Genomic DNA, 12,434 nt, shown 5'->3' with positions numbered 1-12,434 from the left:
ATAAACTACCAATATAGCTATTCAGAGAAGAAATATCAAGATATTTTAGTGTTGAAATGTTCTTACACCCCTATCATATACGTATAGTCCATACAAAGTATATGAAGTATACAGCATTTATCAGTGAAAATGGACAGCCTCTGATGATAAAACCTAGAGAGGAAGATAAAATAATGACTGGAAAAAAGTGTTAAGAAATGAATGTGTGCTAAATGTCCCCAGAAGGTTCAAGAACTCGGCGTTCACCCATGAAGCTCTCAGGAGGAAGGACATCTCCCTACAAGACAGAGACTTTGTGGAAGGTCCTGGATATGGCTTTAGAGCTTCCTCTTGATGAGAACGTGGCCTTCAGCACCTTAGTTCCAGCTGAGGAGGCCATGATGGACACCTGCTTCTCTATCTTCTCACCTGGCTTCAGAAGATCCAGACTGAGAGAGAGAGGTAAAGGGGGGGACTTTATCATTTTTAGATTTAAACTTTCACAAAGACAATGCCACACACGCGCACGCACACACACAACATCTCAAAAGAGAGAGTCTTGAGATTAATGGTTTTGCACAAAGCAGGAAAGTAGGTAATAATATTGGAAAATTAAGCCATTTGACAAAAGATTTGCCATCCCACAGCACGAAGTGATCATGTAAATGTGTGTGTGTGGGTGAGTGCTTCAAGTAATGAGTGATTAATAACACCAATTATGCAACCGATCCGTTGCCAGGTACTACAGGTACTTGCGAGGAGTTCCCAGAACTCACTCTCTGCCCTTTCTCAAGCCAAAGAAGCAAATGCCAAAGCAGTTATATTGCCTCGGTGTTCAGCAGGAGGATTTATCACCTCTTAACTAGACACTTCTCCTGAATCTCTTCTCTTATTAGCTTATTCCTCTCTGGGGTTGAACTTTTGCCTTAATGTGTGGGCCAATAAAAAGTCAGGCTCCAGGGCACTGAAACCGGTTGGACTCTTAAGTTTTCATTGACACTTTCAATGACAAATTTTGATAAATTAAAAGCCACAGAAAAGGGGGGATTAAGTCTTAACCACAAACAAGTAGATTAAATGCAAATATGGAACATAGAAAGCCAGAAGCACTGCAGCTGTGCCTTTTTAAAATGATGTAAATGTGCCGGGTATAGACATAAAAATCTCCACCTTCTTAGGTTAAATGAGGTACACTGACAAACATGGCAACCCAGAGGAAACAGAAGAAGAACTAAAACCCTTATACACTGTGAAAATATGAACATTTATGTCTTTTTGGATGCTTGTGCATCCAAAAGAGAAGACATGAACACGTAGAAGTCTTCACCATAAAAACCCTTTGTCCTTTTTCTTATTACATTCCTAACTACTACATGTGAACTATGTTGGGGAACTATTGCACAACCTGATTTGAATATAAAGAAAAGTTGAATTAAATTAAAAGCAAAAGAGGAGGAGATTGCAGAATTGATAGTGAGGTTTAAATCAATTATAGTAAGGATTAAGTTAATCCCTGAATATGCCCATACCATGCTCTCCCTCACAGAGCGTCACTGTTATAGTAACACTTTGTTTCAGACGTTGCAAAAACACACCATGCCCCATTGCCAAGCCACATTCTTCAGACACTGAAGCCACACATAATTTTTTCTGAGTCATGTGTGACATGAGTGGAATGTGACCATAGGTCAAGCTCTCTTTTTTGTTCATTGTGTGTCACTTTTGGAGCCACAATTGGATGACACAACAGTTTTTAAAACGCAATCGTAAGAACGGTGATGAACAGGCTTACCTGGTCTCCTGTTTGCCTTTCAAAAGGCCGGTTCCCTCCACAGTGAGAACAGCCTCACGCACAGCTTTGTGGAACGTGTTGGTGAAGGACACCAGGGCCTTGTACTGCCTCCTCATCCGGATGCTGTCCCCTCCTATGATCTGCACAACAAAAGGTTACAAGATCAGATACTGGACAACCAAATCATTTCATCAGTGTTAGAGGGATATTTCAACATTTTGGCAAATTCACCTATTGCCATAATCCCTATAGTCTTAGGGGTAGGTTATGTTACCTTTAATTGTCGGTGCAAGCTGTTTTTAGATTGGTCAGGCAGAGATGCGAGCTGCTCACCTACTCTGAAAACTATAGGGATTATGGCAATGGGCGAATTTGCCAAAAATGTTGAAATATCCCTTTAACAACTGAATCTCATTACAGTTTTGTGAGTTATTGTGTTAGGGTTTAGGGTTAAGGTGTACTCCTAGAGTTAGGGTTAAGTTTGGGGTAACGTTATGGGGGAGGGGAGTATGTAATAGTCTGGGAGGGTGGATGCTGTTGTACCTCTATATCTATCTGTGGTGAGCTTATGTTGAACTCCTGTGTATCCAGGGCTCTTTCCTCAGTTCCCACATCCTCTATCACCACTGCCACCTTAACAAAGTCCTCTGAATCGCTTCCCACAGCCGACTCATACTCAGAGGCAGCGATGGTGTGATGTTTCATCAGAGCTGCAGAAAACATAACGGATGGGGTGAATTAAAAGTGAGAGCATACAAAAGACAATCAATGCAGCAGTCTTTGTATCCGGAAAGCTTGAGACCTCCTTACTTTCATGTGGCTTGATGTGCACCTCCTTCACTATTTTCCAGAAGGTCTCCTTTGCGTGATTGTTGTATTCTTTAACTTGAGCGTTGAGGTATTCCCTCAGGACCCTGGAGTTGCCTGTATTGTTTGTGACCGTCACACACATGCGAATGCTCTCACCCATTGTTGGCGTCCCCTCAATTTCTAGGGACACCTCCAAAGCAGACGGCAACTCTACTGGCTCTGAAGCTGGGAAATAAGCAGAAGAACAGTACAAATACACCCAACCTCCTTTGCCTAACATTTGCAGAGGAATAGGTCTAACTCAGTTTTTTATCAATATGTTTAAGAGTTTTCCTTATATGAAGTCCTGACTGGTGATGCACTTCAAAATTCCTTATGGAGTCAAAGTGTTGACTTGACACATGATTATTTTATTTATTTGTTTGTGTGCTTGTTTGTTTTAGTAGGAAGAATATTAAAGCTCACCACACACAACATCTGCACTCCTCATGTCTCCTCCTGTAGCTCCTGTAGACAGTCAGTTAGATTTTGTGATGGAAAAGCAACAGCATCGAAATACAGATTTCCTAGTGTGCCTGGTGGTTGAGTGGTTACATAGCATGTCCCATGTTAGCATATGCCTGCTGAAGTGCTGATCACCCGTTTGACTCTCGACTAAGAGGATCTTTGGCGCATGTCATCCCCCAGTCTCTCTCCTTGCTTTCCTGTCTTTCTACACTGTCCTATTAAAATAAAGGCAAAAATGCCCAAAAAGTATCTTATGAAAAAAATATTGTTAGACAGTTTGACCACATGTTGAGAGGCTCTCTTGAACAGACGGCAAATATTCTGACTCTGAATCTGGGAAATAGGCACAAGGTGTCCAGATAAACAAATGAAGAAACTTTTAAAGATACACTGGTGCTACTGGTGACACTTTTAGAAGACACTGACAGGCTTTTCCCTGGGAGACAAAGGTGGAAAATTTTTCCTGAGAACCTAAATTTCCCTCGGTATAAAAAGCTGAACATTGCTCATACAGGGCTTAAAGCAAACTGTTAGTTCACTTTAGGAGCACAATGAAATATGTTTAAGCAGGTTATTTAACCCTTAAATAATGCTGCAGGGTCCAATGTGACCTATTTTTACATTTAAGAACAGTAAAAACACCAAACATTTTTCTTTTGGCTTTAAGTTGACTACTAATGTGACCCAGAATAGGTCATAGCCTACATGGAAATATTTCAACTTTTTTTTAAATCAATAGACACAAGCAGTAACTTGTTCTAGGTATATTATGACCAACACAATATTTGGTGAATTGGTCTTTCTTGCCACTACACTATTATTATGATATTAACTCTGATAACTATATCTTATTATTTAACTACTTAAATCATAGTAGCTAGGCTGATTTGTTGAACTCAGCCTAATAAAACTCAATATCATTCAATATTACTCGATTTTAATCAATACTTTTATTGAAGGGGCTGTTTGTGAGTTTGCATGCACTTCAAATTTCCTTAACGTCCAATATGGGTTTGTGAAGCTTATGTCAAAATGTACTTGACTTGACATGCGATGAATTTTTATTTTAATTATTTGTTTGTGTGTTTTTGTAGGAATAATGTTAAAGCATGCAACGTCCAAGCCAATTCTCTCTGCAAGAAGAAGTGAGGTTTTATGATGAAAAAGCAATAGCATCAAAATATAAAGTTAATCAAGTAGTGCAGTTAGACCACATGTTGTGAGACTCTCTTGAAATGATGCATTGTGTAATGTTTGATCTTGCAAATGTGTCGCCTGTTCTTGCCTCAGAATTAGTCAGCAAATTGTGCAGACTGGTGGCTGGATGGTTTGGTTGGACCGGTTCCTGTATGCCCCCCCCCCCCTCCTGCATTCCTGCCTGTCTCACTCTCTACTGTCTCTCTCCAATCAAGGCATAATGCCCAAAAATGAACTATTCAGAAAACACGGAGTGAAAAAGAGCTGATAAGTTTTGCAGCTTGAAGATACATGATCAGTACGTGCTTATGAACATTAAGGTTGAAGGTATTGTTATTGTATGTGCACATATTATGTTTGCATGGTGAAGGGAGGGTGAGGATATGTGTTACCTATTGAACAAGACATCATCATCATCATATCCATTCCATCTGAAAAAAACAAAGACCAGAAAGTTGGAATAAAAAGCTCACTCAAAATAAACAAACTCCACTTCCACTGTCTCTACTTCCTGTCTCATGATGCAATTAAGGAAGACAGACTAAGGACACAAGACTTTTTCTTACCATGCTTTGTCTTATAACTGTTGGTCAGATTCTCTGGGCTGTCAGAGCCAACGCTCTTGGTGTAGATCAGCTTCCCGACCACCTCAGTGTCCACCCTCTTTGCCAACACCATGCCATCATGCACAATCATTCGTACAACGTCGGCGTCAACAGAGGCACAGACAAATGTCGTGTCATACTCGGCCTGGAGGAAGCGGTTCTGGACGGCAGCAACTGGGCAAGGGCCACAGCGGAATATCCCTACAGAGACAGTTGTGGTGGGTTGTTAGCTTAGTTTATTAAGGGACAGTGTGCAATTACATTAATCATTTGCAGAAAACAACGAGGAGATGGTTGCACCAGATTTAGCTCACAGCTCATTTCCATCTGCAGTCCCTTCACATAACATAAAAAATGAAAAAATACACAGAATACACAGACCACAAGCTACTATACAAAGGTGATACATAGAATGACACAATAGACAACACTTAAACAATACAGAAACATGTATGTTGTCTGTTTTCATTCACACACCAGGCACTTTATAGATTTCTTTCCACATAAATTGTTATTATAAATATAATGTTAATAGATCAATGTGAAACCTCACTCAGGGCAGGGAACCTACCGCCACTCTTCTCCTGGGGGGTCGGGTCCACCACCTGCCAGCCGTCATACTGACCGTATTCACTCAGATCTGGTCTCGTCATCCAACACTCCACCCACACATGGAAGTTCCTGCAGGACAAATGTATAAACACTTTAAATATGAATATGCATGCATAGATGGATGATGTACAATTAAGGCATAAAGATTGTAAAAAAAAAAAAAAAAAAGAAGAAGAAGATTTAAAAAAATCAGTTTTGGCATAAATTTTAAGATGAAGAGCAAGTGATACCAACCAAATGCTGTCCCTAGAAAAATTTAGCTTCTCCCCAGTTTTTGAGTAGTGTTCCTCAATCTTCACATTGGCATTACAGTCATGGGCTGCATTAAAAACTGTCACCACCCTGGAGGGAACACCCAGCACTCTCATCACTGAAAAATAAATACATAAATAGATAAATAAATACACATACATCACATCCTAGCAAACAAGGTCTCTGTAAAATACAATTAACCATAACAGTAGTGGTCTGTATCCTTGTTTTATTTTATATGTATTTACGTATATGCCTTGTATAGAAATTCAATATGTGTAAATATACAGTATGACATTTGCATTTGGGTAATAATTTGAATAAAACCAATAAATAATGTCAAGTAAATCTGTAGTACAAATAAATAGTAGGCTAGTAACAGCTTAGCCATTCAGGAATGATATAAGCAACTGAAATGTTAAATGAGACAAATAGAAACTAATTCAAAGTACCTGTGCAGAGGACGGCTGCAAAGACCCAACACTGTCCATAGCGCACAGGGCTGAAGTTGGACTCAGCCCATTGGAGAAGGATGTCGGCGCTGCTGCTCCACTCTGTAGGCCGAACACCATCGTCGTAGCTGCCCTGCCACTTCCCCTGCAGAATACCCAGGTCATCCTGACAGTTGACCTGTGACAGGAGGAGACACAATACTGACCTTTATTATCCTCACTGTGAAATTGTAGGAAAAGTGGTTCCTTGACAATCAATTGTAATTATGTCATTGATAATATTAGTCAGACAATAGAGAGGATGCATGGTCGTGCATATTTATACACATGAATGAATGCAGTTGTTGTGAGTGTTGTTTCTCACCATAGCACAGATGACCCTGCTGATGTAGATAGGGTCTCCCCTTAGGGAGAAGTCTCCGTCTGTGTCATTAAGGTGCTGTGGGCTGAGCTGCAGGAGCTGCAGACATGCTTCCAGGACCCCAGGCTCATACTGCACATATACAAACACACTCAACAGTCTTACTTTCAATTAGTGCTGTGATTATTGATTCACTGTAGCTGAATGAATCACATACCTGACCAAATGACCACAGACGCTGATTAACGTTCGTATTGCTCCCCACGTAGAGCATCCCATAATCATTCCTGACATACTCTTCTCTTTGGTCATCATTTGGCATGTAAACACAATCCTCTGAAAAGCAACGGTACAGGTGTGGGAGGACTTAAATGATCAGATAATGGCAAAGCTGAAGATACGGTAATAATAAGAGGGGTTGTGACTTTGTAGACCCACCTTCCAGCCAGGGGTTACAGAGAAGCACGAATGCTCCCAGTGCGAAGCTCCTCCTCCCCTGTCTGGACTCAAAGTGTCCCAGGAGGGTGTACACACCCACTGCAGACGTAGCAGGGCAGCAGAGGTGGATGGTGACTGACTGGTGATGCATGTCGCCTGGGAGGATTTTGGCTGACCAATCTGAAGGATTGAAGTTACCATCAAAACCCTGGACTGGGATCCTCACCACCATGTTGCCTGCACAGTGAATGACACTTCAGTAAGTTACAGACATATTTGGTAAAGGCAGATGTTAAAAGAGCTAACAAGCCGTTTTCGTCCTGAATGAAAAACACGACTTGTTGCTAACAAGATTTGATATTTTTTTATTTTAATTTCTTCAAAAGATCAATATGAGGATTACAAGATTTTCATCAACTGAAATACCCAGGTATCCCAGAACCCCACAAACTCAACTTTGTCATTGTTATAAAGGGAAGAGAAAGACGATTTAACATTTGAGTGAAGAAATAATCTCCCTCCTACAAATAGATGAATTCATATTGAAGAACAAGATCCCTGAACGATGTTACATTTGAGACTGTTATGTTATTTTCCTTGTGTTGCTGTAAATGTGTGCAGGTTAGAGAGCAGCAAATACCTAGCTGGACCTCCAGGACCAGGCTCTCTCGGCGAGGACTCCACAGGTTGTGAAACATTAGCGTCAATTTGAACGGTTTCCCTCGTCGCACCACCAGGTTGGTATCACTGAGCCCATGTGTCTGATGGGAAAGGTGGTTGTCATGGGCCTCAAAGTTGACCAGCTTCAGCTGGCACGGGTCAAAGCCACACACAGGAATTTTGACTAGAAAAGAAAAATACAAATTTGGAGGTTAAATGGAAAGAAAGGAGGGAGGGAAAAAAGCCAATTATTTCATTCTGACACACTTAACTGAGCAAAATAAAACACAACCTTTAGTTCAGAGAAATGGTGTCATAACAAAGTGTTTTCAGTTGAAAACACTGCACTGTCTGTTTGTCAGATACCTGCAAGATAGCATCTCTACATTCCCTGCTTTACAACTATGCTGCTTACATTCTTCTCTGTGCATTCATTAACTCTACTCACGGCAATCCATGTCTGATCTGTGACCGTTTGTGTAAAATTGCATTAAAACTATCAAACAATTTAACTCTAAAGTAACTCTATGGAACACATTTGTCTTTTCTAGCCTGCAGTGGAGCTTGACATTCAGAGTGAACTCACCACCGTAGCCTTTTTGCTGTGCACCGTAGCCTTTTTGCTGTGAGTAGTCCATGGTGTGACTGCAGGTGCTGTGAGTGACAGAGGTGTTATATAGCATGCTCCACCCTTCGCCGGAAATTTGTCCGCTGAGATCAACCCACACTGTCACTTTTTTCAGTTATTTTTTCTGTGTATAGTCTGTTCACTGTTGTCCCCAGCAGTAGACTATACATTAGCTACAAAATTATGGGGATTTGATCCTATGATATAGCTACTATAATGTACAGGCATTGTCATCCTGGTCACTATGTGTGAGACACAGATTCTTAATTCTTAACTCAACAGAAAAACTGTCAACAATAATTATTAGCTGACTCATTTTAAAGCTGCTTGTTTAATTGTTTTTTCATTATATAACAATTAAGTGTAAAGAATAAAGAATACCAGAAGTAACCAAAATTACCAAAGACACATTTACAGATCAGCTGAAAGATTAAAACAGGTGACTGTTGTTTACTGTTGTCTGTATATATGCAACCTGTCTGAAGAGTTCATTCTGAATCATATTAATATAATATTAGTCATTTGATTTTAAATCTAATTAGCTGTTTCAATTCCACCACGGTCACCTGTGTTGATGTTATAGCATTTCATATAACGTAGGTCACCACTAATCAAACCAAGTTGCAGTGTGAAGAGTGGTCTGTGTTACGTAATTCAGTATATATATTAATTCACAACCATTAGCTGCACCGCTTATCTGTGCAGGGTCATGGGGGAGGGGTTTGTTTATCACAGGTATACACAGAAAAATGCACACACTCATATCCACACCTATTGGCAATAGAGTCACCAATCACCTTAATGTAGCTACATGTGTTTGGACTATACGATGGAGAACTTGGAGAGAGCTCAACATGGAAAGGTCCCAGAACCTTCTTTCTGTGAGGCAGTTCACATAGTTAGAGGTTATTTGCCACATTACTTGCAGATCTTTTCACTTAAATAACTGCCAATAAGCAGACCAACAATGGAGTCAGACCATAGTGAGTCAGTGTGTGTGCTGATGGGCTGTGTGTGCACATCATACCTGTCTGAAATATCTGACTCTAACGACTGTCGTTGGCACATGGGGCACAAAGGGTTAGCGACATCATCTGTCTTGTGAAAGCCCTCGCAGAGGTGAAATACCTGGATCTCCACACCAGATAGTTGGACCAGTCTCAGCCTGGTCAGATGCGAACATGAACTGATGAAGCCTCTCGGATGCGAGGTGAAACGTCTTCCTAGACAAACAATATGACATATATAAAGTGTATCTGTGAGAACAAGCATGTTATTAACAGAGACACAACTGTCCTTGGAAACAGGAAGGCTGTTTACATCATAAACATGATGCCAACTTTTTAAGTCATATAGCCCAGTCACACCCATTCACACCTTTCTAGAGAAAAACCAGAGTGATGACTCGTACACAAACGAGAAAAACATTTCTTTTTTAAACACGCACACACAGGCTGAAAACAAGCATTATGACTGTAAGCAATATTACCCACAAACCTCACACACCCTGTCCATCAAAGGTGCCGGCAGCTCTCAGAAAAACAAAGAACTATTCACCTTGCACTTTCAATTTAATCTACCTAACCAATGACAGTTTTCTAAGCTCTTAAGGTGACCTGAAGTATCTTCTCTTCTCACCTAACAAACCTAATTTCAGGTTCCTTAGGATTTAATTAGGACAAAGTTCAGTGACATTTACGTCAAATAAGAGAAATTACTTTCCTTATTTTTACAAAAACATCAACAGAATCGGAGACAAAGAGGACATCCAAGAGGCCGAAACATCTAGATTTCATTATTATGCAGAAAAAAAGGAATAAACATCCCTGTAAACGTTTCTTTTTCAATTTTTGGAGATTGTCATATCTTCATACTGAGGGTTCTTAGAAAGACAAATAATAATAATAATTGTGGGTCAAATTCTGATGTGTTTCGGCCTCAAATCCTCCCTTTCCTCACACGAACATCTAAGGGTATGATGTTGAAAAATCACAGAAATACTACAAAATAACGCACAAATAGATTCAACTACATAAAATAAAATTATGAAAGCTCCTGGGCTTGTGAATTTTACTGTATTTATGGAATTAGCAGTAAGAATAACACATCTGCACTCATCCCACAAGGAAAAGACACCAGGATGGCAAACCTCCGACTTACCATGTGAAAAACAACACACCAGTTGGAAAAGTGGGCAAAAAAGTTCCTCTCAGGGAACAGTACCTTGCAAAGAAGGCTCTTCAGCACTTAAAAGAAGGCCCAAGATTTTCATAATCACTTCCAGGCAAGGCAAATTTATTTGTATAGCCCATTTTACAGACAGTTTGTCTCAAAAGACTTAACATGTCATCAAAACAACATCCTCTGCCCTTAGACCCTCACATCAACTGAGGAAAAACTCCAAGAATTGAGGGAGGGATCCCTCACCCACCACTTGCAAACATGCAGTAGATGTTGTATAGAGACAAGAGTTTACAACATGGAATATAGAAAAATATAGAAAAGGGGTCAGGATGTACGTACTGAACTGTATGTACAACATCAGCACAGCTCACAAGAGAAGGCTGACACCCGAATAATCCTGCAGCCTGGACGTTGCTCAGAGAAGGGCAACAAAACTCTGCATTGAGTCCCCAGTCACAGATGTATTTGTTTTTTTTATTCCAATGGTGTCATCAGTTAGACATGCAACTAACACTAACTTCACTGGTGTGGGTTAACAAGAACTGATCATCTCACTGGAACTAGTAGTTCATGCTCTTGGTAAGTAGCTGGCTGCAGCCTTACCAGGGTTTCATGCCTTCTCTGCAGCTGACCAGACAGACCGATTTGCTGGTGAGGGAAAAATGAGCTGTTGGCAATCACTGTTTGCTGGTAGATGTCTGTGATCTCAGGTGGAGATTATTCTCCAAGAAACAGTTTAGTTGCTGAGAAACTGCCTCCAATTTGAGGAGCCTTACAGGACGCCATTGCATGTGCACATTTCAAGGAAATGGTATGGAATCAGGATCATTCACATACATAACCCACAGTGACCACTGCCAACAGAGTATGGATGGGAGGCAGAGGGAGGTTGACTGGTGCCAGTCCCCCAGCCCCAGCCCCAGCCACCGTTACACATCTCATCAAATGTAGCTGCAATGAGATCTATAGCATGTTACACTAAATTATTGAAATACATTGGCCCCCTATTACCCCTTCAAAAACTGGAAACACAGCAAAACCAAATATTACATGTACTGTACTGTATTTGTTTTGTCTTTTCAACAGAAATCAGTTAATCATATTACGTAACGTGGGTTTCAAGAAACTGGTCACAGCTCATTAGTTTCCTATTTCCACACAAAATATTATCAATCAACCAGATGCCATGACTAACATTTCTCCAGAATTGGAAGAAAAAAAAATGGACACAGTTGACTGATTTCTCAGCTGGTTCCTTGTCTGTGCAGAGGTGAGTGAAGAGCTCCCTCTAGTGGAGTTAACATGTCTGAGAAAACACTGCTGAATGTATTTTCTCCAGCAGCATATAACCTTAGTTCTTCTCTCAATGTGACTTTTAACTCAGTTTTAGTGAGACAAACTTGAATTTAAACCCCAAATGTAAAATGGTTGAATGACATAATGGGGTGTTAGACCAGAAAAAAATATCTAAAGACATAAATTTGAGAATAAAATAGTAACATTTCACAACAAAGGTCAGCAATGAGGTCAAATTTTGCAAGAAAAAAATAAGATTAAGAGATTAAATTGTGCATTTCTTGCAATTCTAATATTATGATGTCTTAAAATATGTTTTTTGTTCTTTTTTGTCTTAGGACAAAGGACAAGAAAATTGAGTCCAATTAAAATAGTTGACTTTTTATTTTGTCAAAGAAAAAGTGATACAAAAGGACATATTGGAGTCCATTAATAATTCTGAAATTACAAACTTGTATTTGTCTTTTAACCAAGAATGCTGCAACAGATAATAAAATTTGCAAAGAAAAAAAAGTGATTGTTAAATTGCTGAATAAACCAGTTTCCCTTACACACTTTGAACAGTGACTAAATCAGGAGTCATTGGACTACGTCCACATTTGTTCTGTCAAAGCAATTTCATAGCATTAGCAGTCAGCAGAGACCTCATAGACCTTTGTGT

The 12,434-nt window shown here is 40.0% G+C and overlaps 1 protein-coding gene across 1 annotated transcript; it reads right to left on the bottom strand.

Moving 5' to 3' along the window:
• Positions 1–277: 277 nt before the first annotated feature.
• On the bottom strand, positions 278–8,303 carry LOC310988964 (protein-glutamine gamma-glutamyltransferase 2-like; the record flags this gene model as incomplete). The annotated part of the gene is made up of 13 exons (XM_083975788.1): positions 278–428; positions 1,772–1,911; positions 2,315–2,481; positions 2,582–2,806; positions 4,852–5,091; positions 5,462–5,571; positions 5,737–5,872; positions 6,207–6,384; positions 6,571–6,699; positions 6,785–6,903; positions 7,006–7,242; positions 7,646–7,849; positions 8,252–8,303. The coding sequence occupies 13 exons, from the start codon at positions 8,301–8,303 to the stop codon at positions 278–280; spliced, it is 2,088 nt and encodes a 695-aa protein (XP_083831914.1).
• Between the last annotated feature and the right edge of the window lie 4,131 nt (positions 8,304–12,434).

The sequence above is a fragment of the Trachurus trachurus genome (genome assembly GCF_905171665.1).
Source record: "Trachurus trachurus genome assembly, chromosome: 7".
Classification (NCBI taxonomy): domain Eukaryota; kingdom Metazoa; phylum Chordata; class Actinopteri; order Carangiformes; family Carangidae; genus Trachurus; species Trachurus trachurus.
This window is presented reverse-complemented; position numbering and strand designations above follow the sequence as displayed.